Consider the following 26,726-nt stretch of genomic DNA (forward strand, 5'->3'; position numbering starts at 1 on the left):
CAGTATCAAGCGACCCTTCAGTTTGCATCCTTTCAGGTCAAAACATTGTGGTAGATGCTCTGAGCAGGTCCTTGACTCAATCCCACGAATGGATGTGGGCTCCTCACACGGATGTGTTTCTGGACATTGTCCACCATTGGAGTTCTCCTGCAGTAGATCTGTTTGCCTCCCTCTGCACAGACAACAGCTTCTATTTTGTGCGATAGTCCCAGGTGTTCTGCTGTGGTAGGTGGACGTCCACTTTTTTTCGTGGAAGAGGCTGTTTCTTTATGCATTTCCTCCCCTTCCACTCATTCCAAAAGTTCTGTTCAAAATTCAACAGGACGCTCCCAAAATCTTGTTGGTGACTCCCTTTTGGCCGCAACAACATTGGTTCCCTCCTCTTCTGCATTTAGCCAAGGGCAGTCATCACAGGTTACCTCACAGGGTGGATCTATTCACACAAGACAAGGAATCCCTCACCCATCGTCACTGACACTGTGGGTGATAGGAATTTGATTCCACATAGACATCTTTTTTCTGAGGACGTGCTAAGAGTCCTTAAGTAGGCCAGGAAACCCACTGTTAGGAAATCCTACTTATCCAAATGGAAGAGATTTTTTGTTTAGTGTCTTTCTTGTAACCTGGACCCACTTACTGTGAATGTTCCTTTGGTTCTCTTATTTGTATGAGTTGCTCAATGCTGGCCCGGCCTACTCTTCTTTTAAGGCCCGTTTATCAGCTATCTGCTTGTCTGTCTTTATGTCCTCCTTTAGCTTCTAGATTTGAGGCTAAACAATTCCTTAAAGGTTTCCTTCATATTAGACCTCCCAGGAAGCTTGTAACTCCTCTCTCCCATCTTAAGTTTGTTTTGGAGAGGTTGACTCAAGCTCCCTTTGAGCCTGCTACTTTAGCTTCCTTGCAACATTGCTGTTGGAAAACTGTTCTTTTTTTTTTAGCCCTTACTTCTGCCAGATGGGTATCTGAGCTTCATGCCCTTTTGGCTTGTCTTCCTTTTTTGATATTTCATAATGACAGTGCGTCTTTGTGTACTTATCCTACTTTTATGCCCAAGGTGGTTAATGAGTTGTCATTTAATCAGTCTATTCATTTGCCTACTTTTTTACCTCTCCACAATCTGCCAGTGATTGGGTGCTTCACACTTTGGATGTGCATAGACAACTCAGATTTTATTTGGATAAGACTAAGTGTATTAGAAAATCTGATCAGTTGTTTGCTTCTTTTCATCCTAGCTGTATCCAAGCAGACTATTTCTTCTTGGATCTCAAAAGCCATTTCTTTTTGTTATACTTTTCAGGGTAAGAGCCTTCTTTCTTTTTAAAGGTTCATTCTACTAGGGTTATGGCTTCTTCTGCTGCTTTTTTCAAGGGGTTGGATACTAACTCTTTTCTTGAAGCAGTTACCTGGACTTCTTTGCATACTTTTACCAAACACTAGAAGTTTGGAATCTCCAGAGCTAGAGCTGGTTTTGCTAGGGCCATTTTTCATGGCTTTCTGTAGTGCTCTACTGGTCCTTTCTCCTCCCAAGTTTCTTCTTGAGCTTTTGTACTCTCCCAAGTGTGAGGAATACTGCAACCAGTGAATGGAAGGACATTGTACATCTGTGTGAAATCTTACCATAACAGTAGATGTCCTTTCCTTTACTATTGCAGTATTCACTCCTTTCTTCCTCTCCCTGGTCCATTTCCTTACTGGATGTACTGGTTACTTCTTGGGTTTCCTTGCATTAGTGTTCCTACTGGGGCAATCAGTTCTGATGGTGGTACTTCTGGACATCACCTTTATGCCATATGCTATGCGAAGTGCATGTGTGTGACATTCGGCATACCTTAAAACAGCAGTAGGCTTTTGTATACTGACTGGACATCTGACTACCCAAGGCAGGGATTCCCAAGTGTAAGGACTATTGCAACAGTGAAGGAAAGGACATCTACTGTTATGGCAAGATTTTACACAACTGTGTTTTATAAAAAAAAAAATCTCCTGTTAGTACCTTCTTAAGATAAGTAAATTGTTATTTACAAAATTATTGTTCTTTGCCCCCCACTCCCCCTTTGGAAAGAGAACCATGACATTTAACTGACAGTCCCTTCTGGATATCTGTCAAGTGTACACCGCCCACATGTGCGCAGACTAGGGTGGTGGTGACGACACACCACTGCCAACCAATTTGACGAGAATATCCCACCTTTGGGCCATTAGACGAGGAGCCTCAATCCTCATCACTGGCACCTGTGGGGGGACATTCACTGGGAGGATAACAGGTACATACACAGTACTTCCAGATGCAGCTCTCTGCATCAAGTGCAGTTTCACCTAAGAGCACACAGGGAATACAGTCAGTCTGGGTCTGGTTCCTCTCTCCTTCGCCAGATCCCCAGTAAGACTCCCCACTAGTACAGCTGTAAAGTTGAGATCTCAGCTGAGTGTCCAAGCCAAGGTCTCCAGCACCCTTTCTGTCCAACCAGTGCTTCATGTCCCTGCCCAAGTAGCTGACACACACACACTTTGAGGTTTGATTTATACACGCACACACACACACACACACACACACACACACACACACACACACACACACCCCTCTGGGAAAGGCTGGCACAGGTTTACTAACTATGCCCCCTTCTGCACAGACTATAAGGTAGTTATGACTGGCACCAGACACCCCTGCCAGCTACCTTAAGGCTCTTCCAAGGGTACCCAAATATACTGATGAAATTAATATTAATGCAAATTGTAGTTTGACCAAGAGCAAGGCTGTTAAGAGTGGCCCACACAGTGTCACCAAATAAATAGGAAAGTACTCACAAAACTTAAATATCTCTAGAAAGATCAGCCATAATGAAAGGTTTATGTATAGTTAATAATAAATAATAAAAGAACAAGAAAATACTAAGTATAAATTCGCAGTGACATCAGAGTTTAATATCACAGGAAATATTTAAAGTAACAGTGAAGAACAGTTTCATACAAATAAAGAGAAACAGTATCTAAACTAAGCTTCACTATATTCCTGACTTTACCTAAGAGAATTACTATATCCTAATTAACTTACTAGAGTGAGGCAGATGACGTGGTGAATGGCTCTTCAGAATACAGAATGCTCTGTCTCACTAAGTGACTTCTCAAAATAATATGTAAAACATTACTGCTGGGATAGCTTGCAGAATGACATAATTTCTGGTCATCTGACTTTCTGGTTCTCATGTAAACTCCCATTGCTGGCAGCTGGCAGTATGTAGCACCTACCTGTAAAAATACATACACAAAGGCTTTTGCTCAGATCTTTGCTAGGTGCTGGAAGTCATAAAACAATTACATACCACTATGCTTCCAGAGTAGTGATTAGTTCACCCCAAAGACTATACAGAAGGCTTCCTAGTACATATTTTGTGTCTCTGGTTGCATTGAAACCTGTGTGGTAACATTTTTATGGCCTAGCCTATCAAGTGATTTAATTTCACATATTTATCTAAAGTTTGCTTGACTGAGGTTATAACCTCCTGTATTCCATTTTCCACTGTTAAAGTGTCTACATTCAAACAGTTACAACAGTGCATGTACATTTCTCTTCTCTCCAGTAGAGCACACTGTGGATGCATTTCAAACATAAGCACTTTACAAATACCTTTTTAACACAAACGTCTGTACAAATAAGTTTGATATACACGACATGGTGTTCTAATAAATTTGTAACACAAGCAACTTATATAAATTAGTTTGCTATTCACAAATGACATCATTATTTACAAAATTCCAGCTAGCTGTGCTGGCAGTACTTTCTTTTGTCACAGTTGTGTCCAAAGCTAAGTAATTGCACAAGTGCATAATTAAAAAATTAGTGTTATCATTGGCATTATATGAATTTAAAAGACTGCAGTGTCCTACAGCATTGCATTGGTTAGTGTCTTAAACCATTCGCTACAATTCTTGGTAACTGAGGTTAGGATAGAAATGGCTTTAAACCTCCTGACAAAGAATGCTACTATATCAGTGTGTTTGGCGTGTTAAACAAAAGTCTGCAAATTAAATGTCTGTGGACTTCCTTTGAACCTTTAATGTTAAGTTGTCTATCTCGCCTTCATTCTTGCTGGTTGGGTTCGGAGCCGATCCTCGGCTCCGACTCGGCCATCTTCTAAAGCTCGAGAGCTATTTACTGGCTCGAGGCCTCCCCATATCTCACAATGTCTGGTGCTAGATCCCCAGATCTTGTTTGCCGCTTCTGCTACGAGGTTGCTTTTGCTGGCTCAGGTCGTATTTTTGTTTTTGATAGGTTATATAAAATTTATATAAACATTTTTCATATAAATAGCATTTAGTTCTTATTATAGTAGTTTAGTACTTTTTGTCTCTGTGTAGTTTTAGATGTATCCCATCCCCTCAGAAAACTCGTTTTTACTATTAGAGAGCCCCCCCATCTCTTTTTCTCTCTTCAAGGTAGCCGTTTTAGTTAGAGGCTAACCCTTGTTCTCTAAAATACCTTTTGTAGTGTTTTCAGGTAGAAATAGTTGTAGTACTTTACTTTTTATAGTATATATATATATATATATATATATATATATATATATATATATATATATATAGTTATAGTGTGTGTGTGTGTGTGTTGTTAAGGTGTGGTAACTGTTTTTTTTTTGTGTGTGTACGGTTCTTTATACTTGTTACCTAATGTTGCACTGTTGGCCTTTTTTTCCTGTGATTTTTCTTTTTACAGGATGTCCAAAGATACTAAGGTATCAGGATTCAAGAAGTGTGACTCATGCTGTCAGAAAATGTCTCTGACAGATGGCCACACTTCTTGTGTCTACTGCTTGGGCACCCTACACCTGCAGGATTCTTGTTTGGTGTGTCACGCCTTTAGTCCAAGAGTCCTGCAGGAGCATAGGAATAAGTTAATCCTTAGAGGATTACTAAACCCTGAAGGGTCACCTGCTAAGACTCAGCCAGGGAAACCCTCCAAGCCATCGAAGCCGTCAGCTCCCAGCTCAGAGCCGTCGTCAGATGTGGCATCTGCTTCGACTTTGGTTCTGGCCGGAACTGAAGTACCTGCCTCTCAGTCAGCTCCAATCCTGGTGTCAGAACCTTCAGGGAGCCAAAAGTGTTCTAGGTCCCCATCCCTAGAGTCGATTCGCTTGGCTCCGGGGTCGCCTCTGTTACAGTTGGAGCAAAGTCACCGATCTCACTCTTCTTGGTCTTCGAGACTGTCTGACCATGACTTGGAGAGAGTGGTGAGCAGACTTCTGAAATCGCAGGCCCTGGCTAAAATGCTATCCAGCCCCCCTCATCAGGGTTCGGCTCTGCCCGTCTCTACAGTAGTTCCTCCTTCGACTCATCCCTTGAGTTCGGAGACGTAGCTGGTTGGGATTCAGATCGTGGAACCATCGGCGCCAATACCTACTCTTTCGGTTCCTTTAGCTCCGATCACTTCCATGGCGCCGTCCTTGGAGGGATCTGGGCACCGAGACTCCCTCGTCAGTTCTGAGGGGGTGAGTGGCATCGGACCCTTGTCCGACCCCATTCTCCCTCTCGGAGCTTCGGCGCAGGTGAGCTTGGCTCCTACATCGGCCTCAGAGCCAACCCTCTCGGTGCCGGGAAGGGTTCCGGTCTCTTCAGAGCCTGAGCCGCCTTCTCTGCCGGGAAGGGGTGCCTTCGAGGTCATGAGGAGTGTGCCGGCCCCTCAGTCAGCCCCACGATCAGCCTCTTCGGCTCCTCCCCTTATGGTGCCTGCGTCTGCCTCTGCCCCTCCTCCAGACCCCAGGCGAGGAGAACAAGCACTCCAGGTCGCCCCAGTGGGCGCGTCCTCCTCTTCCGAGGCCTCCCCTGATCATTCAGAGGAGCCCCCTTGAAAGAGGAAATGTAAGTGGAAGCATGTTGACTCCCCTGAGTCTGTCACTTCGGATACCAACTTAGAGGATTCGGAAGGGTCCCCGAGGTCCCCCTCTGAAGATGTCTCCTTCTCAGACATCCTTGAGATGCTTAGGCAGAGGGGGAACTGGACTACCCTTAACCCTTCTGAGGATGAGTCGGTATATCTGGACACGTTTGGTTCTCACCCCTCCACCTCCTGTCTGTCTCCGCCTTTCGATCCACTGATGGCAGTGGTGGCTCGAAAGGCGTGGTCAGCCCCAGACACAGTGGAACCAACTCCCCGAAGGCCCACAAAATTCATCACAGCACCACAAGACTAACAATTTTTGACAAAGGGTGTCCCTGTTGATGCTATGGTGGTAGCAGCGACCACGAAAAAGGACTTGGCTGAGACTTCTTAGTCTGTCCATCCCCCTAATAAGGAGTCTAGGACGATGGACAGATACGGGAAGCGGATGTTTTCCTTAGCGACCTTTTCCATGCGGTCGCTGAACTATTTGTGCCATTTTACACACCTTCAAAGGGATCTCCTTAAGGAGCTAGGAGATACCCTTCAAGATCCATCAGCTGTGGGGGCCCAGGATAAGATTACCTCCCAGCTGGCGACTCTTAATTCGATAGTGAACTCCTCCATGCGGCTCATTTCTTATGCGAGTAGAGCCGCAGGCACAGGTGTGGCCTTGAGAAGGCACGCTTGGATGCGGTTATGTAACTTTGCGGACTCGTTTAAGGCGTCTTTCACCAATACCCCTTTTGATGGTTCTGCTCTTTTTGGACCACAGGTGAAGGATACCCTTACCAGGTGTGACCAGGAAGGCAAGACTCTCTCTGCTGTGGGAGTCTGTTTTTCCACTCCTTCTAGACCATACCCCAAAGGTCAGAAAAGTGGCAAAATGTGGTTCCGGAAACCCCAGGGAGCCATGCCTGACACACGTGGTGAGTTTCCCTCCAGGGGCAGAGGAGGGAACAACAATAGACACCGCCCTCGAGGCAGAGGGGGCCCGCAAAATCAGGGCAGCAGAGATTCCTTCTCTGACAAGCCCTTCCAGCATCCCTGCGGGGCTGCCCACATTCGGAGGCAGTCGGGGGAAGATTATCGCTGTACCCAAAAGCCTGGCAAGACATAACTCAAGACAGATGGATACAGTCTATCATATCCGGAGGTTACAGAATTCCCTTCGTTCATACCCCTTTAAGGTCAAACAAATCCCTTCCAGATGTTTCACCCAGTCTAAGGGAACAAGCAGTCCAGGAGATCTCAAAACTGCTGCAAAAAAGTGCCAGCAGACCAGCAAGCATCCGGAATTTACTCAAGGTTCTTTTTGGTACCAAAAAAGACAGGGGACTGGAGACCCATTTTGGATCTCAGCAGATTAAACAGGTCTGTGCAAAGAACGAAGTCCCGGATGGTCATGCTTCAGTCCATTCTACCCTTTTTTGGGTCATGACAATTGGATGTGCTCCATAGATCTTCAAGATGTGTACTACCATATCAAAATGGACAGGCGCTCCGGAAGATTCCTCCGCTTCCGGCTGGGAGCCAGTCATTATCAGTTCCGAGCTCTGCCCTTTGGTCTCACCACAGCCCCTAGGGTGTTCACCAAATGTATGGCAGTAGTTACCTCTCACCTGAGACGGCAAGGATTCCAGGTGTTTCCCTATCTAGACGACTGGCTCCTTACTGCTACCACCAGACATCAGCTGCTACGAGCCAGGAACTACACCATCCAAACTTGCTCCAAGCTAGGTATCACAATAAATTTCGAAAAGTCTGCATTGTTGTCTTGTCAGTCTATAACCTTTATAGGCACAGGTGTAAGTACAAAAGACATGTCAGCGAGACTTCCATTACACAGAGTATTAGATATTTGCCGACATGTACAGGTGTTATTAGGATGCAAGAAAATTCAGGCCAGATTCATCCTAAAGACATTGGGCCTCATGGCAGCAGCGATCATACTAGTCCCCCTGGCTCGTTTTCATATGAGGATTCTTCAGTGGTTGGTTTTCACCCAATGGTCATTTCTACAACTTCCAATGTCTCACATGATTATGATTACACAGCTTGCTTGGTGGATGGTTTCCCCGTCAGTACCCCAGGGCAGACCATTTGTTCTTCCTCCTACAGTAGCCACAGTGATCACGGATGCCTCCCTGATCGGGTGGGGAGGGCACTTTCAAGGCAGAACAGTCCAAGGCACATGGCAACCCCACGAGTACAATCTGCATATCAATGTCTTGGAAATGAGAGCTGTGCTTTTAGCGTCCACCGGGACCATTGCAATTCAGACAGGCAATATGTCGGTATTGTGGCACATCAACAAGCAGGATGGAACCAAGTCCTACCCCCTATGTCGAGAAACACTCGGACTCTGGCAATGGCCAATCTCTTCCCAGCGGTTTCTGATAGCAACGCACATCCCTGGGAAGTCCAGTGTTGTAGCGGACAGGCTAAGCAGAGCAATTCTCATGCCTCACGAGTGGTCTCTCAATCAGACAGTGGCGGACCAAATCTTTCGCAAATGGGGTCAGCCTTGCTGCGACCTTTTCGCCACCCCCTTCAACAGCAAGTGCGACAGTTTCTTTTCTCTCCTCCCTCTTCCCGGATACCCTCCTAGAGACGCTCTAATCCACGATTGGCCTCAGGGACTTCTTTATGCATTCCCTCCATTTCCCCTGATTCCCAAACTAATACAGAAAGCTACCGTGCTGGGATGTAAGATGATCCTCATAGCCCCCTACTGGCCTCGACAAATTTGGTTTCCGTTCCTGCATCATCACCTCCTGGAGCAGCCCTGGACCCAGTACCAGACCTCCTGATCCATCGGTCGCGCGGGCTGCACCAATCCCTGCAGTCTCTCAACTTCACTGCTTGGTTGCTCCACTTCCAACCTTAGCCAGGCTTCCGGACATTTCCCAATCGGTGCGTGAAATCATCTCATCTTCACAGAAATCTACCACCAGAAAAACTTATGCTAGTAAGTGGAAACATTTCTCTTGCTGGGTAGAGTCTAAAAACATAGATCCCTTTTCAGCCCCAGTCCACCACGTTTTAGATTTCTTAGCGGAACTTTTTCAGGCTGGGTCCTCTTCTGCCACCATTAGAGTTCAGTTAGCCGCAATTTCAAATTTTCATACAGGCCAATCTGAAACTAGTATCATGTCCCATAAGCTTTGCAAAGCTTTTCTCAAAGGGACTACTGTGCTCAGGCCCCCAGTAAGAGATTCCCCCACCTCCGTGGGATCTTAATTTGATCTTAGCTTCCCTAATATTGCCCCCCTTTGAACCCGCAGCTTCATGTTCCTTAAAGTTTCTTTCTTGGAAAACCCTCTTTCTTGTGGCAATTACCTCAGCCAAAAGAGTTTCTGAACTCCAGGCCCTTTGTGTTCACCCTCCTTATTTAGTTTTCCATAATGACAGAGTTTCGCTCAGGACTAATCCCTCCTTCCTTCCTAAGGTACCGTCTGAGAGTAATCTGAATCAGTCCATTGATCTTCTGGTCTTCTTCCCAAATTATTCCAACAAAGCTGAATGTAAATTACATCAGTTGGATGTTCATAGACAATTACGTTTCTTATTGCATAGGACTAAACAAATTAGAAAATCAGATCAGCTCTTCCTGTCCTATGCTGAAGGTAAACAAGGTCTACCAGTGTCTAAAGTAACTCTGTCTAGGTGGTTGACTTCTATTATTACTTTGATTTATCAATTGAGGAACAAACAGCTCCCTGCTAAACCAAAAGGCCACTCTACTAGGGCTTTAGATACTTCTGTAGCTTTTCAGGCAAGATTACCAATGGAAGCCATTTGTGCGGCAGCTACATGGGCCACTCCCCATACATTTATTTCTCATTATAAGTTGGATGTGGCCTCTAGGAGCAGAGCTGATTTTGGTTCCAGTGTGCTGAAGAGTCTGTTCCGATGAGCCACCCAGGACTGAGGTGCTAGGGACGCTGTCCCAACCAGCAAGAATGAAGGCAAGATAGACAGAAGAAGTTATGTACCTACCATAACGTTCCATGTTAGTTGTCTTCTTCTCGCCTTCTTTCTTGCGTCCCACCCTCCGTCCCCCTATCCTAATAGACCGAGAAGAGTTGCCCTCTGAGTTCCTTTTAGCTGGCTGGGTCTTATCTGGTTTGTTCCTCAACCTTTTAGCTCTGTAGCTAAACATATGCTGTTAGGACAGGTGTCCTTATATTTGTCTGTAGTTAGGTCTACCAAACGAGATCTGGGGATCTAGCGCCAGGCATTGTGGGATATGGGGAGGCCTTGAGCCAGTAAATAGCTCTCGAGCTTTAGAAGATGGCCGAGTCGGAGCCGAGGATCAGCTCCGAACCCAACCAGCAAGAAAGAAGGCGAGAAGAAGACAACTAACATGGAACGTTATGGTAGGTACATAACTTCTTATTTCTGCAGTATAATCTGTAGTGTCACCTTTTGTTTGGAAAGCCCTAATTGTGCATAGCTGCCTGCAGGTTTCAACACAGGAAGTTCTAGATTACTGCCTGTAGTCACATCTGCTCAGAAAGGCAGAAACAGAAGCAGTTAACATTTTACCCTTCTGTAAAGTAGTAGTCCTGCTGTTGTATTTGTTGTTATATATTTACTTCCATTGTATTGGCAGTTTTGAATCTGAACACACTTTTGTGTGCTGTGTTAATGGTTTGATAAAATTGTGTATGTAGCTCCTAGCACTTTCTGTAGAGTGGTGCCCCACACAAGCTGATATGAAAGATTTTATTTTACTATCACTTAACCCCATGTATTTTGCTCCAGCTGCATGACAACTGCTGTGAGAAGTGCAGCATGCAAAGTGATTAACATCACTTAACTGCTTGTTGATCTGTTTCCAGGGAACTTATGCAACTGTTTATAAAGGGAAAAGCAAACTGACAGAAAACCTTGTGGCTTTGAAGGAGATCCGTTTGGAACATGAAGAGGGAGCCCCATGCACTGCCATTCGTGAAGGTACAGTGCTGATACAGAACTTGCAGACAGAATGATAGTAGTGTAACATGAGTGGATGTGGGAGAGATGCTTTGTTTCATATGGTAGACTGCATTCTAGAAGCCAAAGGCAACATTTTAGAAAGTTTAAAATTTTGTGAATCACTGAACTGAGATATGTTGTTGAAGACAGCCCCTTTGACTCATTGCTCATGCCTATTTGCCTTCTTTACTTCTAGCAAGATTTGTCTAGCCTTCTAAATCATTATGCATCCACCACTTCCTTAAAAAACGTTTCCAGACATTTTCACAGATCTCCTCCTATGAATTCCTCCCATACCAAGTTAGCTGTCGTGTCCCTTTATCTTGAAATGCTTTTCTCTTAAAAAGAATTTCATTTTGAATACTGTTTAAAGCCTTGACTGTTTTGTAGGTTTCTCTTTCTGGGTGGGTAAAGCCCTGTAGACTCAACTTCCTATTACGGAGGCAGTGATTGCCTTCGGCTTGGAGGGTTTTTTACCCAGCCCTGCTCAGCCACCTTTTATAAGTCAGCTTCTGCCTGAGGACGCTTGCTGATGTAATTTAGGTTACAGACTCTTGATATACTCCTTGACAATATTATCTCAGTCTTGGCCTGTTGCTACTGTACATAGCCATTCAGTAAAGTGTCAGTAAACCTCAGTGCCTTCTCACTGACCACATTTTTCCAAAGTTCCTCATGTGTGAAGTAGTTGTCCATTCTTGTATATAATTCTTGCAAATAGAAATACAGTTCACTGTGTGCTCTGGACTCCATATTACGACAGCTGTGTTTAGTTGTGGGGCACCTGTGTTTTGTTGTGGGCCACCTGTTTTTTAATGCAATAAAACCTGTTGCCTTATTAGAGCCATTTCAAGATCATGATGCCCTGTTCACTGCTAATGGGTCTAGTTGTATAATAAATTATATGTAATAACATGAGATTTGTTTCTACGAGCCCTAAGGAGGTGGCTGTAGTTCAGTAAATTACTTCAGGAAGAAATGCAAAACTTGGTGAATCTTAAAAAAGATTCTAGGCCGGATTCATAAAGGTTACCACAAAGTGTACACTGTGTGTACACTTAGTGCAACCTTTCTGAGTGAATACACAGCGTAAGCATTATGGTATGCCTGTTCTAGAGTACAGAAGGTGTACACATAGTGTACACTTTGTGGGAATCCTTATGAAGCAGGCATTCTGTAGTTGTCTCTAGATTAATAAAACATCTTTAATTACTCTCAGTTATCACTCTGCTTTGATGTTATTTCATTTGTTATATTCATTTGGGATTCTGTAGGAGTTTTAGAAGATGTTAACTTGTCTTGTTTTGTATTCTTGAATTTTAAAAGGTACTTTGAGAACCTGCTGTGATTTTTTTGTAACATAGACTTTTAACTTGTCACTGTTCTGACAGTATTTTGCTAACAAGAATAGTGCGATATAAGAGATTTTATGTAAGAATCTTTGTTAATATTGCAGATATTTCAGCATTTGACTTAAACTTTAACATTCACTGTCCAAGCGTGGGAAGTGTATGCCTGTAAATATGTTTAATTATATCAGTTTAAAGAACTTATCTGTTGTGTTACCAGTGGTCAGTGTAGATCTGGTCTTCAGTTATTTGTGTGTGTGTGTGTGTGTGTGTGTGTGTGTGTCTGTCTGTGTGTGTGTGCGTGTGTGTGTGTGTGTGTGTGTATGTGTATATATATATATATATATATATATATATATATATATATATATATATATATATATAGGTATTTTCTGTACAGTAAATGTTATATATTTCCTATCCAATAACTGCTGCATCAATAAGCTGAAAAGGTTCAAAGATGCTCCTTAAAAAGTCTGTGGAATTAATGTTGTATCTTGTGCCAAAAAAATAAAATGTTGCTTCTTGTCAGACAGAGGATACAAGGGGGAAATGAAGAGTTTTACAGCATGTGGGAGTAGCTTTATATTACTGTTCATATAATTAATTGGATAATCTTATTTGCTTAATTAAGAAAGAAGTTAACATCCTTTAAAAGAGGGCATTACTAAACTTTCAAGACAGGCTGTTGATATTCCTAGGAAGTTGAATCATTATGCATTGCATTGTCTGATGAACTCTTATAGTTATAATTTTGAAGCATTTCATGTGTCCAAGCTTATTTTATGGAGGTTTTAAATATGATGTCTAATTTCAGTTTGTTGTCAGATTAGTGAAGTACGTACTCCTATTTAATTATGTTTAGGAAATGCAGTTGTTTGAGTGTTCAAAAGTCAGCAGGTTCTCAGGTCTAGTCAAAGTAAACTTTATTGTCATTCAGTCTACACCACAGTGTAGACTGAATGAAATTGCATTGCTTCATTCCCAGTGCAAGGACATGCATACAGAAAATACTTTAGTTAAAAAAATATGACATCACAAAAACAAACATATAAATAGAAATAGGACAACATATAGATATTGCATAGTGTGCATTACACTCTGTTGAATTTCTGATTTAAGGGTATAAGTGAACACACAGTTAGAATTGCACATTCAGATATGGACATTGACTATCTATATTGCACTGGTATGAACTGTGTAACATTAGTAAAATTTGTAGAATGTGATGAGACTGTAATGCATACTGTTCCTGATCAGACAGCTGTATACATGCCTAGGTGATTGGGAGGGATGAAGGAGCTGATCTCCTCTTGGTTCGCCTTTTGACAGAGTTTAACAGTCTAAGGGAAAAGGGGAAAAAATGTTGTTCAGCCTGGAAGTCTGGCAGTGTGTATTTCTGTTTCTTCTACCCGAGGCGAGGTGGGAGAACATGCCATTTGCAGGATGGGTAAGGTCATTGGTTATCTTTCTGGCTCTTCCTATGCAGCAAGTCTTGTGCCAGTCTTCCAAGGGTGTAAGTGAAGAACCAATGATTTTCTCCACTGCCCTTAGAACTCGCCTGAGAGCCCTGTGGTCAGAGGCATTACAATTCCCATACCAGACTATGAGGTTGTTGGTTAGGATGCTGTCGATGGTGCACTATAGAATTCTTGGAGGATGGACTCAGACAAGTTTGCTTTTCTCAGTTTCCTTAAGAAGTGTAACCATTGCTGTGCTTTTTTGACAGTGTAGTTGGTGTGCTCTGACCAGGGCAAGTCCTCTGAGATGTGTAGTCCCAGAAATTTCATGCTCTTGACCTTGTCCACTGACGCCCCTTTTATCTCTAGATGTCTATGTGCTTCCAGTCACCTTCTGAAGTCCACAGCCTAGGTCTTTGGTTTTGCTGACAATCAGCGCTAAGTTGTTGCTGTCACACCATCCTATCAGTTGCTTCACCTTGCTTCTGTAGGCTTTCTTTCCATTCCCGACTAGACCTGTGATCATGGTGTCATCTTCGTATTTGAGGATTTTATTGGACTCCTGTCTGGCCATGCAGTCATGTTGTCAACAAGGTGAATAATAAAGGACACAAGACATATCCCTGCTGTACCCCCGTGTTCAGAGTTATGCTTCTGGAACTGTTGCCGCCCACACAAGCCTTTTTGAGGCCTGTCCATGAGAAAATTTAGGAATCAGTTGCGTAACAGGATGTTGATGCCCAGGTGTACTAGTTTCTTTACTAGATTCTGTGGGACAACAGTGTTGAAGGCAGAACTGAAGTTGATGGATAGCATTCTGGAATAGCAGTTCTTACTTTCCAAGTGGGTCAGGGTTTCATGAAGTGCTAGAGAGATGGCATCTGCTGTGCAGTGGTTCATCCTATGCAAACTGCTGTGTCCAGTGTTGCTGGTATGCTTGAGGTTGGGTCTATATTAAATGTTCGAAGTCTGAAAATTTGAATCTCATATGAGCGAAGTTTTCAAACATCGAACGTTTCAGTGGAGATCTCCGTAGGGAATTCTTCCCTTCACTTCAATATAGTGCGATCTCGGAATTGGTACATTTAAGTAGCGGGGAGTGTGGGGGATTGCCCCCTGTAGAGAGCGTTCAGGTATTTTTTTTTTGTTTTTACTTTGTTTACATTTTAAGTTCGATGTTTGAAAACTTCGCTCATATGGAGTCAACCATATGAGATTCGAAGTTTTCAGACTTCAAACTTATACCTTGAAGTTATGTGGTTTTTAATTTGGCTTTAGAAACACTTTATCACTGTTGAAGTCAGAGCAACTGGTTGGTAGTCGTTTAGACTTTTTGTTTGTGGTTTCTTGGGCAACAGAATGATGGTCATCTTTTTAAAGCAGCGCTGTACACTGGCTGATTGCATGCAAGTGTTGAAAATGTCTGTGAGCACTGATGCCAATTCTGACGCACAGTCTTTCAGTACCCTGCCCATAAAGTACCCTGCCCTTGATGTTATCAGGGCCAGCTGCTTTTCTTGGATTGACACGTCTCAAGGTTCTTAGGGCATCTATTGTGTTTAGATGCAGTACTACTTCATCCTTGTCAACAGGGAGTTTGTTTGCCACCATTTTGTTATCCACATCAAACCTGCTGAAGAAGTTATTTAGCTCATTCAAGAATACAGTGCTGTCATCACAAGAGGCTGATGCAGGTTTGTAGTCGGTTATGATTTGTATGCACTTCCATAGACGTCTGGTATCATTTTAATCATTAAAGTGACCCTGGCTCTTTCTGCCATAAGTTCTGTTTGCTTCTTTTATACCTTCGCTCAGTTTGTCTCTGGCTACTTTTAGGGCTTCCTTGTCCTTGGATCTGAATGCTGCATTTCTGAGCTCATTCACCTCACTGGTTAACCAGGACTTTTGGTTCGCTCGTATGGTGATGTAGTTGGTGGTTATGTCATCTACACATTTTGAGATTTAAGCTATAACCAACTCTGTATATGCTTCCAGATCAGTTTGGTTGTTTGACAAGGCTGCATCTGTAAACACTGACCAGTCCATACCCTCAAAGCAGTCCTACAATGCTGAGACTGCTCCATGAGGCCAGAGCCTTATTTGTTTCCTTTTTGTTTTGCCAGATATTAGTAGTGGCTTATATGCAATAACCAGCATAATGGCAAGATGATCAGAGTTTCCAAGATGTGGATAAGGCACTGCCTTATACGACTGCTTAATGTTGGTATATACTTTATCCAGTGTATTTTCTCACCTCGTGGCAAAATTCTCATGTTGATGGTAGTGGGATAGTACCGACTTTAGGTTGGTCTTGTTAAAGTTGCTGCAATTACTTGTGCAAACTCTGGGTTCCTGTTTTCAAGATCACTTATGGACTGATAAAGAGTAGACGGTGCTTTACTGGTGTTTGCACTGGGTGGGATGTAGATTGCCGTAATGCATACTCTATTAAACTCTCTAGGCCAGTAGCATTTTCCAGACAGGCATTCAGTATTCTCTGAGCAAAAAGAGGTAATCACTTCACAATTGCTACACCAATTGTTGTTCACACACACACACACACACATATATATATATATATATATATGTATACACACACACCCTCTGCGAGATTTGCCATGAGTGACTGAATTCTGTCAGCTGAATAAAGTCATTCCGTCTGCATTTGTTGTGCTGTCTTTCAATAAGGGACTAAGCCATGTTTCGGTAAACGTAAATAAACAACTGTTTCTCACCTTGTTTTGTGAAGAGAGTTCTAGGCTTAAGTAATTCATCTTACTTTCTAGTGAGTGTACATTGGACAGAAGTATGGAAGGCAGTGCAGGCCTATGATATTTAGTTTTTAATCTGGTTGTAATTCCAGTTCTGGTTCCTCTTTTTCTCTTTTCTTTTTGTCTTGCACATCTTTTCCTTTTTAAGTGTTTGCTAGGAGCGATAAACGTACGATTAGCTAGATGTACATTTCTGGCCATGTTCTAGCAAAATACCCGGCTTTAGGAGTTCCTGTAGTATGTTCAGCCTTACAGGCCTCTTTACTAGTAGCTCATCATACTGACAGTCGGGCGAGATTGTAGATCCAGTTTCTAGCAGATTCACTGCATTGCATCTTAATGTACCTTCATTCCTGCCTCTTTAACTGATTTTCCTAAAGCTCCTGGTGAAAAACAAGCTAGATAATGCACTTTTCCTGATGGGATCTGAAGCAGCTGCTGCCACACAGGGTGCCACCATTTTTTTTTCTTTTTCAAAGTTCTTTTGTACAGGAATGATATAAAAGTGCACCTTTTACAACGTAGTTCAGCACTGTGGTTGGATCATCTAGAATATCTGGTCAAATTCCAGTTGCGTGGATAGAGCTTCAGGACAAAACAAGATAATGAAAATAATTTTTCAAGAGAGATGGTAGTAAATGCACCCTTCACCATACAATGGGTTGTATCCCTAACCCCCTCACACATGCACATACTTAATGTAATCGACTCCAAGATCAGTGCAAAGAAGGAAAAAATGCTCATAGTTACTGCTTCAACAATTTAATTTCATCTTGAAGTGCTGCTTGATTGTCTGGCTTTCAGCACAGTTATAGGTCCTGTTTTGGTCTAAACCATTAATTTGGCTTACTTGGTCTGTTGGCTTAAAATGAATTAGTGTGTATATGCAGGGTTAATTATAGCACCCTGACATATCTTAATACAGTAGAGAAGAGGGTCTATTGTGGTTTCTGTAAGAATAAGTACAGAATCTACCATCAGTAGGGTACCTACAAAGGTATATAATCGACAAAGGGAGGGTGGGAGCATTTGGGCACCCATAGACATTCAGATGCTGCATTGCAGAGCAGAAAAGCCAGTGCCATTTGGTACTGTACTGATAATTTGGACAAGACCCCACATAACTAAGATAACACCAAGGAACACTACACTAGACCAGAAGACTGCAGTTGTTGGAAACATTTGTTGCACTGAACTGACACCCTTAGTGCTGCTTATTTGTAGTAATTTTCTTGTTAAAGAATGCTGTTTAATTATTGTAGCACACAATTTTGTTATGCTGTATGAAAAGGTAAATGCATTCACAGTAAATAAATTAAACTGTGTAATTAGAAAAGAACGTGTGTGAAGGAAAGATTAATAAAATTATGCTTCCTTTTAGTAAAAAAAAATTACTTGGAATCAAATGACTTGGAATCAAAACTGCTTCTTAAGTGTAGCACTTTCAGTAGTTTCCAGGAGCAGAATTAACAGTTACCTATAAGAAAAATTACTTGTGGACTTTGACTTTCACTTTAGCTTCAGGCAACACCAAGTAAGGAAACTTGGTTCTGTATATTTTTATTTTATTTACTTTTCAGGGGCGATCTCTGATCTTGGTGGACATTTTTCAGACTAAGCCTGGGAGCACTGTCTGATTAAAGGCTTGCTCAGAGTCACATGGTCGGGCATATAGAGGCTGATGGAATCTAGCCTTGAACCATAGGAAGCGGCTCAGAGTCAGATTAGCAAGGTGAATCCAATGGAGTCCTTTGAAACCATGGTAGTCCACATGGAGTTTGTTCAAAAGAACAAATCTTTGAAATATGTAAATACACTTTATGTTTACCAGGGTAATACACTTATTAAAACTTATCAGATGGCACAGGAAAATAACTTTCTTGGGTGGTGTAAGCCGGGGAACCTTGTTGGCTAGGCTTATGTAGGCCCTTGGGCCGATAGCCTAGTACCTACCTATGAAGGTATAACCTAGGTGAAATTAATACAGTAACCACTGAATGAGATAATACATAAATTACTTGTAATTAACATATTTTAAGCATTGACAGGAAAACCAAGATTAAGACAAAATAATTATCACCATAGTTGTGTTCAGTTCAAGGCAGCATGAGTGAGTATACATTCTGCTTTGCTACTTAAGTAAAGCAGTATTTACAGTATTTACACTACAGTGCCAAAGTATTTGAAATTCAGTTGGAAAAAGCAGTAAAGTAACTAGGTGATGTGGCCTTTAGGGAAGCAGGTGCACTGCACTGGTTTGAGGAGGTGGTTTTGGTATTAGGAGATTTCTTTTGCTTGTGTAGGGAGAAAATGGCAAAGTGTGGAAGCTGTGATAGATAACATGTGTTCTGTGCAGTCCAGTTTAGTTCTGGTTGAGAGGAGGAGCAAACTGTGAGTAGTTCCTTAGGTTATTTGAGGATTTTTTTTAGTTAGTTTGGCTGCTGTGAGAGAGATGCAATGCATTGAAATGTAGCAGTTTATAATGCTGAGCTCTGAGTAACAGGCTTTCTCTGTAGTTTATAGGAAGCCATTTGGCTTTGACAAAGATGAGGCAGTAGTGTTCTTGGGGAGGGGATTTAGTGGTTTAATAGCAGGTTGCGTTTGTGATGAATTGCAGGTTATGGTTCTGTTCTTGGAGTTATCAGCAGTAATGGTGAGGCCATATTCGAGTTGGGATAAGATGACTCCCTTGACTGTGGCAGCTCTAGCTGGGTGAGTAAGGTAGAGCAATGGGAGTTGATTTTGTAATGAGTTTTCCGTATCAACAGTAAAAAAAAAAAAAAAAAAAAATTAGCGTCTGATCACAACAACTCCGAAGTTGTTTGAAGGAGGTAGTTGTTTCTATGTTGAAGTTGTTTAAGTCTGTAATATGATAATCTTTATGAGTTCAAAAATTCATTGAAGTGATTCCAAACAGCATGTTTTTTTTTTTTTGTCTTAGAAGGATTGAATATTAGTTTGTGGTTTATTAGCCATTGATGGAATGCATGTAGGTCTTTTTAAAGCTGGGATTGAAGTGTATGACTACATCTGTAGATGCCCATTTCTGTGTATAAGATAAGTGGAAGTTAGGAGAGGTAATAAGGGAGTTTGTTGATAAAGATGGAGAGTAGTGTGTGTGTGTTGGGGGGGGTAAGGATGGACCCCTGTGGCTTTCCTGTGTGTAGGGGAGCTCCCTCAAAGATGGTTGTCCCCATTTTTACTTTGAAGTTTCTGTAAAGAATTGTTTAATCTAGGTTTACATTCTTAACTAATGCTGCTTTCGGTAAAGTTTCTTGCAAAGAATGGATTTGTCATTGAGATCAAATGTCTTTGTGAGGTCAGTGAATAATGTTCCCATGAGTTTGCCTTTGTCAGTATTGGTGTATCATTAGATATGGACCAAAGGGCTGTCATTGTGCTTTGTCCTGATCACAAGCTAAGTTGGTTTAGAGAGAGGTGTAAGTACTGTTGGATGTACTAGGATTATTGTGTGTATGCTATTTTTCCAGGATGTTTCCTAAGGTTATAAGAATAGAGATAGGTCAGAAGTAGGAGGTAACTGGGGCTGAATTGTTTTTAAAGTGGTGTAATAAGAAATGTTTTCCAGATGTGAGGCATAATATTTTTGAGCAAGACATAGGTTATAGAATTGAGTGAGGGAAGGGTGGAGTGTGTTTGCAGTGATAAATGAACCTGGGCTTTAGATTGGATTTGTTAGAGATGGAAATATTGACCATGATGATATCAAGACTAGTAGGTTTTGAGAATTTGAAATTTGGATGTGATATTATTTTCATTCATTTCAACCACTGGGTTGTCAGATCCGGTTAAATCTGACCTTGCCATGGATCTGAAACGCTGACTCTTCCCTACCCATAATTCCCTCCTTTCCACTGAATTACTTCAGATCTTGCTAGCCGCCTGAACCTTCTAAACATGTCTGAGTGCTTTGCTTTTCAAGATAAGTTAAAGTATTATTCCAAAAATAATAGCTATTTTTGGCTCCTCCCTTTTCCTTTTAAATTATTAACACAGTTTGTTCTATAGAAGTGCTTGCTTTTTTGCTATTTTAGCTTTTTCTCCATAGATAGTTCTTTTGTAGCTTTAACTTAGTACTGTGGTTACAGTTTTTAGACAGTTATTAGAGATAGGTTAGCTGTTAGGACTTATTCCGAGGTGACTGTTTTTTATGAAATGTAAAGTATATAACTTTGTAATTTTTTCTTAGTGTTATTCTTCTAAAGTCAGAGAAACCACAAGGATTTAAAGTGTTTGGCCTGTGGGCATGCAATTCCATCACAAGACACACACTGTGTATATTGTTTAGGTTCTGCCCACCTTGAGGCTGACTGTGATATTTGTGCTTCGTTTGCGTCCCAGGGCCATTCAAGGCAGGAAAGACAAACTTATTTTGAAAGGCTTGCACCCCTTTCCAACAGGGTTGTCTTTTTCTTTCCTCTCAAACCATGTCTTGTACTTCTAGTTCAGTTTCAGCTTCACTAGGCAGTAAAGCAGACAAGAGGAAAGAAAAGGAAATGGAGAAGTCAAAGGAAAAACAGAGAAGTAGACAAGTCTACAGAATAAAAGATGGGACAAATCCTGAAAAAAGTCTCTGGATCCAACAGAACTTTTGGATCCAGCACCTAAAACTCCAAGGAGGTTGGATCCACCAGTTATCCAGATCCAATCTCCCACTCCTCAAAGTACATGCTCACCAGACCTGAGGAGTCCTAGGTTTCATTCACCTATCCCACAGGAGAAACTGTACTCCAGTCCTTGGTTGGTGACATCTTCATCAAGTTCAGCTCAGTCCACCAGAAGCCTTACCGAAATGGATATCTGGTTATATGATGAGGAAATTCTTAAGGACGCAAATCCATCTGGGAGTTCTTAGATCGAAATGAGTCTTTGAGCAGAAGCACTAGTGCCAGGATTTCAGTGGTAGAGTTGACTCCGAAGTTATCTGCATTTGATAACTCTGGTGTGAAGTCTTCCTCAGAGGCAGCCTGGATTGGACAGGGGAAAGCTCCTGAGGCTTGAATAAGGAGAACTTTTCCTCAGCACCAATCATGTGTTGGCTTTTGAATGGGTATTAGCTGGGCCGAAAAGTCAGGTGTGAATCTCGAGTTCAGATTCATCCCAACTCCCAGTGGATCTGTGACTTATTGCTCTCATTCTGAGTGACTGCAACAGTCAGTATCAATAGGCTTGGAGGATACTTGACACTTGAGTTTCCAGTCTGATTCAGACCTGATTCCAGAGGTCCCCCAGAGACAAGGTCCTAGAAAGCAGCTGTGCAGACAGAAGCACTTAGACTGTGCTCCAGTCTGTCACTGAAGACACGGATTTGGATGACAGTGAAGGGTCTTCTAGATCCCCTCTAGAAGACATCATATTTGGTGACAACCTAGAATTCATGAAACAGAGGGGGGGGGGGTTGGTCCACTTAAACCCCTTCCTCTGATGAATCTGTGTTCCTCAAGGCCTTTGATACTGGCTCATCTGCATTGCAGGTAGTACTTCCCATGGATGCCATCATAGATCTTGAGGCACAGTGGGCATGGAAGAAACCTGATGTAGTGGGACTTATCCCTAAAAAGCCAGGCAGTATTTTAGTGGCCTCATAGGACAGGAAACATTGAACTAAAGGATCACCAGTTGATGCTATGGTAGTTAGCAGTAGCCACAAAAAATAAACTATTTGAGGAGTGGTGTTCTGTTCATCCCTTTAACAGGGAGTTAAGGGCACTGGACAGATTGGAGAAATGGACTTATTCTTCATTGACTTTTGTACATAGTGTTGAATCACCTTGCACATATGACTCATTTTCAGGGGTACCTGACTAAGGAGCTTTCCAAGTCCCTCAGGGGCATCTTACCGGAGGATGTTCAAAAAACAGTGGGCACCCAGCTGTCTACCATACAATCCACTTCTAACATGGCCATGTGTTTGCCTTCTAATGCAGCGGATGGTACAACTAGAGCAGCAGACTCTGGCATCCCATACATTGGCATGCACGGATGCGTTTTTTAGTTTTGCGGAAAGCTTTAAGACATCCTTTGTTAATGCCTCCTTTGATGGTTTTACCCATTTTGGATCAACAATTAAAGAAAAGTTTACTAGGCGTGATCAGGATAGTAAGACTTTGCCTACCATGGGAGTCCATTTCTCCAACCCATAGCGAACCTTTTCTAGGGAAAAAAAGAAGTGGTAAAATGTGGTACAGAAAATCACAGGGTTATCACCAGGACACTCCTTCAGGCCGACTCCGTAAGAGGCAGGGGGAGAGGCAACTCAAATGGACATCACCCCAGGGGTAGAGGTGGACTTGCATAATCAGGGTTTTCATGATTCTTTCACAGAGAAAATCTGTCAGTGCTTCTGAAGTGTTACCTGGCTACCGCACTGAGAAGGCATTCGGTGGGCCCTTATTCTTACACCCACAAGCCTGGCAAAACATTCCATTGGTTTCCTGGGTGTTAAGAATTATCTCTAGAGGCTGTAGTGCTCCCTTTTTGTAACCTCCAGAAAAGAAGTAAAATATTCCCAATATTCCACCCAGTCAGTTAGAATCTGCAGCAACAGAGGTTTCAAAGTTGCTAGAAAAAAAGTCATCAAACAGGTCCCCTGAGACCAGTTAAAATCTGGAGTCTTTTCCAGGTTCTTTTTAGTCCCAAAGAAGACAGAGGACCTCAGACCAATTTTGGACCTCACCTATCTCAATCAGTTTGAGAGGCAAAGTTCCAGATGGTCACTGTACTGTTCATATTACCTCTGCTGAGGAAGGAAAACTGGATATGCTGTATAGATCTCCTGGGATGCCTACTATCACTTAAAGGTACAGAAATAATCTAGGAGAGTCCCTAGGAACCATTCATTTTCAGTTCAGAGCACTACCCTTCAGTCTCGCCTTTGCCCCCCTGGGTGTTCATGAAGGTTATGGCAGTGGTAGCAGCTCATCTCTGACTGTAAGAGATCCAGGTCTTCCTGTTCTTAGATGTTTGCCGCATACTGCTACTTCCAGGGATCAACTGGTACAGCAGGAACTACTTCTCCTTCTTACAGACCTATTGGGGATCACAGTAAATCAGTCAAAAAGGCACTGGTCTCCCACACAGCAACTAGAGTTTATAGGCTGTCACATCAACACAGTTCTTAAAATTGTCAAGCTTACAGATGCCAGAAAGTTATCGGTCCTTGAGTCTCCCTTATGCCTTTACCCTAATTCCACTCTTGACAAAATTTATTAAGAAACCCAGGAGGTGCAAGAGCAGAGTGATCATCATTACCCCCTTTCGGCTTCAACAGGTTTAGTTCCCCTTCCTTTGGCCTCATTTAGTACATTCTCCGTGGGTGTTGTATCCCAGCCCAGATTTACTGAGTCACCCGTCCAGATTGTCTCTACTGGATCTAGAAGCCCTAATATTGACTGCATGGTTACTCCAATTCTGACCATAGACAGAAATGCCAGGCTTTCCTCATCAGTGATTTATATTATTTCCATCTCACAAAAAAGTCTACCAGAAAGGTTTATCAAACCAAGTAGAAAAGATGTTCTGTTTGCGCTTCTTTGAGAGCCTTTTATGCCTTTGTTTTTGCTGGTCTCCCACTGATCTCAGATTTCCTATCAGAACTTTTTCAGAAAGGGTCTAGCTTTTCTACTGTCAAAGTGCAGATGGCTGCTATTTTAAATTTTCACATAGACATAATGACTCGTCTGTTGCCTCTGTTAAAATCTTCAAAGCTTTTCTCAGGGGTGATTTCTTGCTCAGACCCCCATTTAGGGATCCAGTTCCCCAATGGAACATCACTATAATACTTCAGTCCTTAACCCAAAAACTCTTTGAACTAGCCACCTCAACAGATGTCATGTATCTTTCATGGAAGACCATTTTTCTGGTTGCAGTTAATCTGCTGGACAGATTTCTGAATTATAAGCACTGCCTTGCAAACCACCATATCTCATTTTCCATAAAGACAGAGTAGTGTTGGGAAAAAATTCTCCTTCCTATCTGAGGTGCCATCCAAAGTAAATTTGAATTTCTCAATTGATTTACCACTCTTTATCCCCAGGTTCTTAAACAAAGTAGGATATTTGATGCACACACTAGATTTTCACAGACAGCTCAGATTCTAATTACATTGTACCAAGGATATAAGAAAGTCAGATCAACTGTTTTATCCTTCTGTAAAGCAAAATTGTGTAAAAGTGCATCAAAAGTCACAGTTTGTAAGTGGCTGTTAAACTGCATTTCTTTTTTTATAAGGACTGGGGTGTACCCCTACCCTTGAAATCACAAGAGCCCATTCTACAAGAAGCAATAGCTATGTCTAAGGCATTTATGAAGCACACTATTTCAAAGTAGTAGTTTTGTTATAATTTACCTCACCACAACAAAACTATTCCAGACTGGGTCCAAGCCTACTCTACGAGGGTCTTGACTTCATCTGTGGCTTTTTGGAAAGGGTTGGATTCTAGACGTGTTCTAAAATTTTACAAAGCACTATAAGCTTGATTCCTTCTTTAGGTCTAGATTAGAATTTGCTTGGACCATTCTCCAGGGGCTCCTGGACTGTTCCTGTTCCATCTCCCAAATGTAGTAGGCTTAGGATAGTCTACCCATATAGCTAAGGCTACTGCTGCAGAGATCAGTATGATGACCATAGTACACTTGTGTAAGTAAACTTACCATAACAGTAGATTTTCAAATGATCACTTCTGTAGTAGTCTGTCCTTCCCTCCATACCCCAATGTTTTCTGGTGTGTTTATGCCAGGGTGTAAATTCTTATAGTTTGTTGTTAGCATTATCCTCTCAGGTTTCAGCCTCCCTCTCTCTCTGTTGATATGAAAGCTCTGAAGGGCTTGACTCCCAAACCTGTCTTTTTTTTTAGTAAGCTCATCTAGAGCTGACTGATGGTTTGGCAATTGGAAGGTGCTTTGGAGGATGGGCCCGGCTGTTCTCTGCATGGCAGAATGTAACCCATATTATTAAAGCTACTGCAGCAGTCATCATTCAAGTGTCTATTATGGAAAGTGTACTTACACAACTGTACTTTCTTCAAACATGCACATTTCTTTTTAGGAACCTTAGAGCTTATCTTGGTTTATCTGTCAAAACTTTTACTTCCAAAGACTTAATGTCAGGTAATCCTATTAGCCTTTGATAGGTTTTGGAAGAAGGTACATACTTCTTCCACCTTAGCATTAAAAACGGTGAACTTCTGAACACATTTCTGTCAGAGGGAAACTGAAAAATAAAGAAACGGAATTCTCAGGAGGCTTGTTCAGGTGGTGGTGAAGTTACAACAGAAGGATAAGTAAAAGAACAAGAAGGTGCACCATATGCTGCAACAAAAGCAAAACGCTCTCCTCCAAATAATAAAACCACGTTTATTGTATAACAATAAAAGAATCCACTGCAGTGTAAGCGCTTTCGCGTTTTGACAAACGCTTCATCAGACATAAAAATGATCACAATACCTCCCCTTAAATACACACATTGATGTCACTTCCCATTAGAAACAGCAAATCAAAAAGCAAATAATCAACATGTATTTACATACAAATCAAAACAGGATAAAAAAACCAAGATATAAATAAATAAAAAATAAAAAATAAACATAGGAACATAACAAGAAAAGTTAATGGTGTAAGCTAATGACGAAGAGGTCTATTAGCTAAAAATGGATTTAAAGTCACTCTATCATTTAACCCAAACTTGTGTGCTTGCAATTTGAGTATCCATTTAGCTTCCCTTTCTTCTACAAGGTTCCTTATATTGCCCATAAAATATATATCCTGCCGCGATAACTTCACACATCCTATAACACGACGTTCCTACAATTTTAGAAATTATGCAGATTGTAGATCCACTAACTTGGTTTATATTGCTGTCTGTCAGACCTGTGACGTTTTTTACGTTGGTATGACAACAAGAACCCTAAGGGAACGAATGAGGGAGCATCTATATGCCATTGGCAAGGGCAATACCATCAATGCCCTAGCCAAGCACGTTCTAGATGAAGGATGCTCCCATAAATTTAAATTCCAAGTTTTGGAACTGGTGTCTGCTACGAGCCGTTTGGGCGATTTAAGGAACCTTGTAGAAGAAAGGGAAGCTAAATGGATACTCAAATTGCAAGCACACAAGTTTGGGTTAAATGATAGAGTGACTTTAAAGCCATTTTTAGCTAATAGACCTCTTCGTCATTAGCTTACACCATTAACTTTTCTTATGTTCCTATGTTTATTTTTTATTTTTTATTTATTTATATCTTGGTTTTTTTATCCTGTTTTGATTTGTATG

General features: G+C 41.9%; 1 protein-coding gene across 1 annotated transcript in view; it reads left to right on the forward strand.

The window, feature by feature from the left end:
• LOC122809329 (cyclin-dependent kinase 17-like) overlaps nucleotides 1–26,726 on the forward strand; it is a gene marked incomplete in the record, with an annotated part of 1,699,239 nt that overhangs the window by 1,088,689 nt on the left and 583,824 nt on the right. Inside the window, 1 exon segment of the mRNA XM_044080731.1 lies at nucleotides 10,720–10,834. Within this exon segment, the coding sequence (XP_043936666.1) occupies nucleotides 10,720–10,834 (115 nt within the window).

The sequence above is a fragment of the Protopterus annectens genome, chromosome 8.part0 (genome assembly GCF_019279795.1).
Source record: "Protopterus annectens isolate FY-2018-M chromosome 8.part0, PAN1.0, whole genome shotgun sequence".
NCBI lineage: Eukaryota > Metazoa > Chordata > Ceratodontiformes > Protopteridae > Protopterus > Protopterus annectens.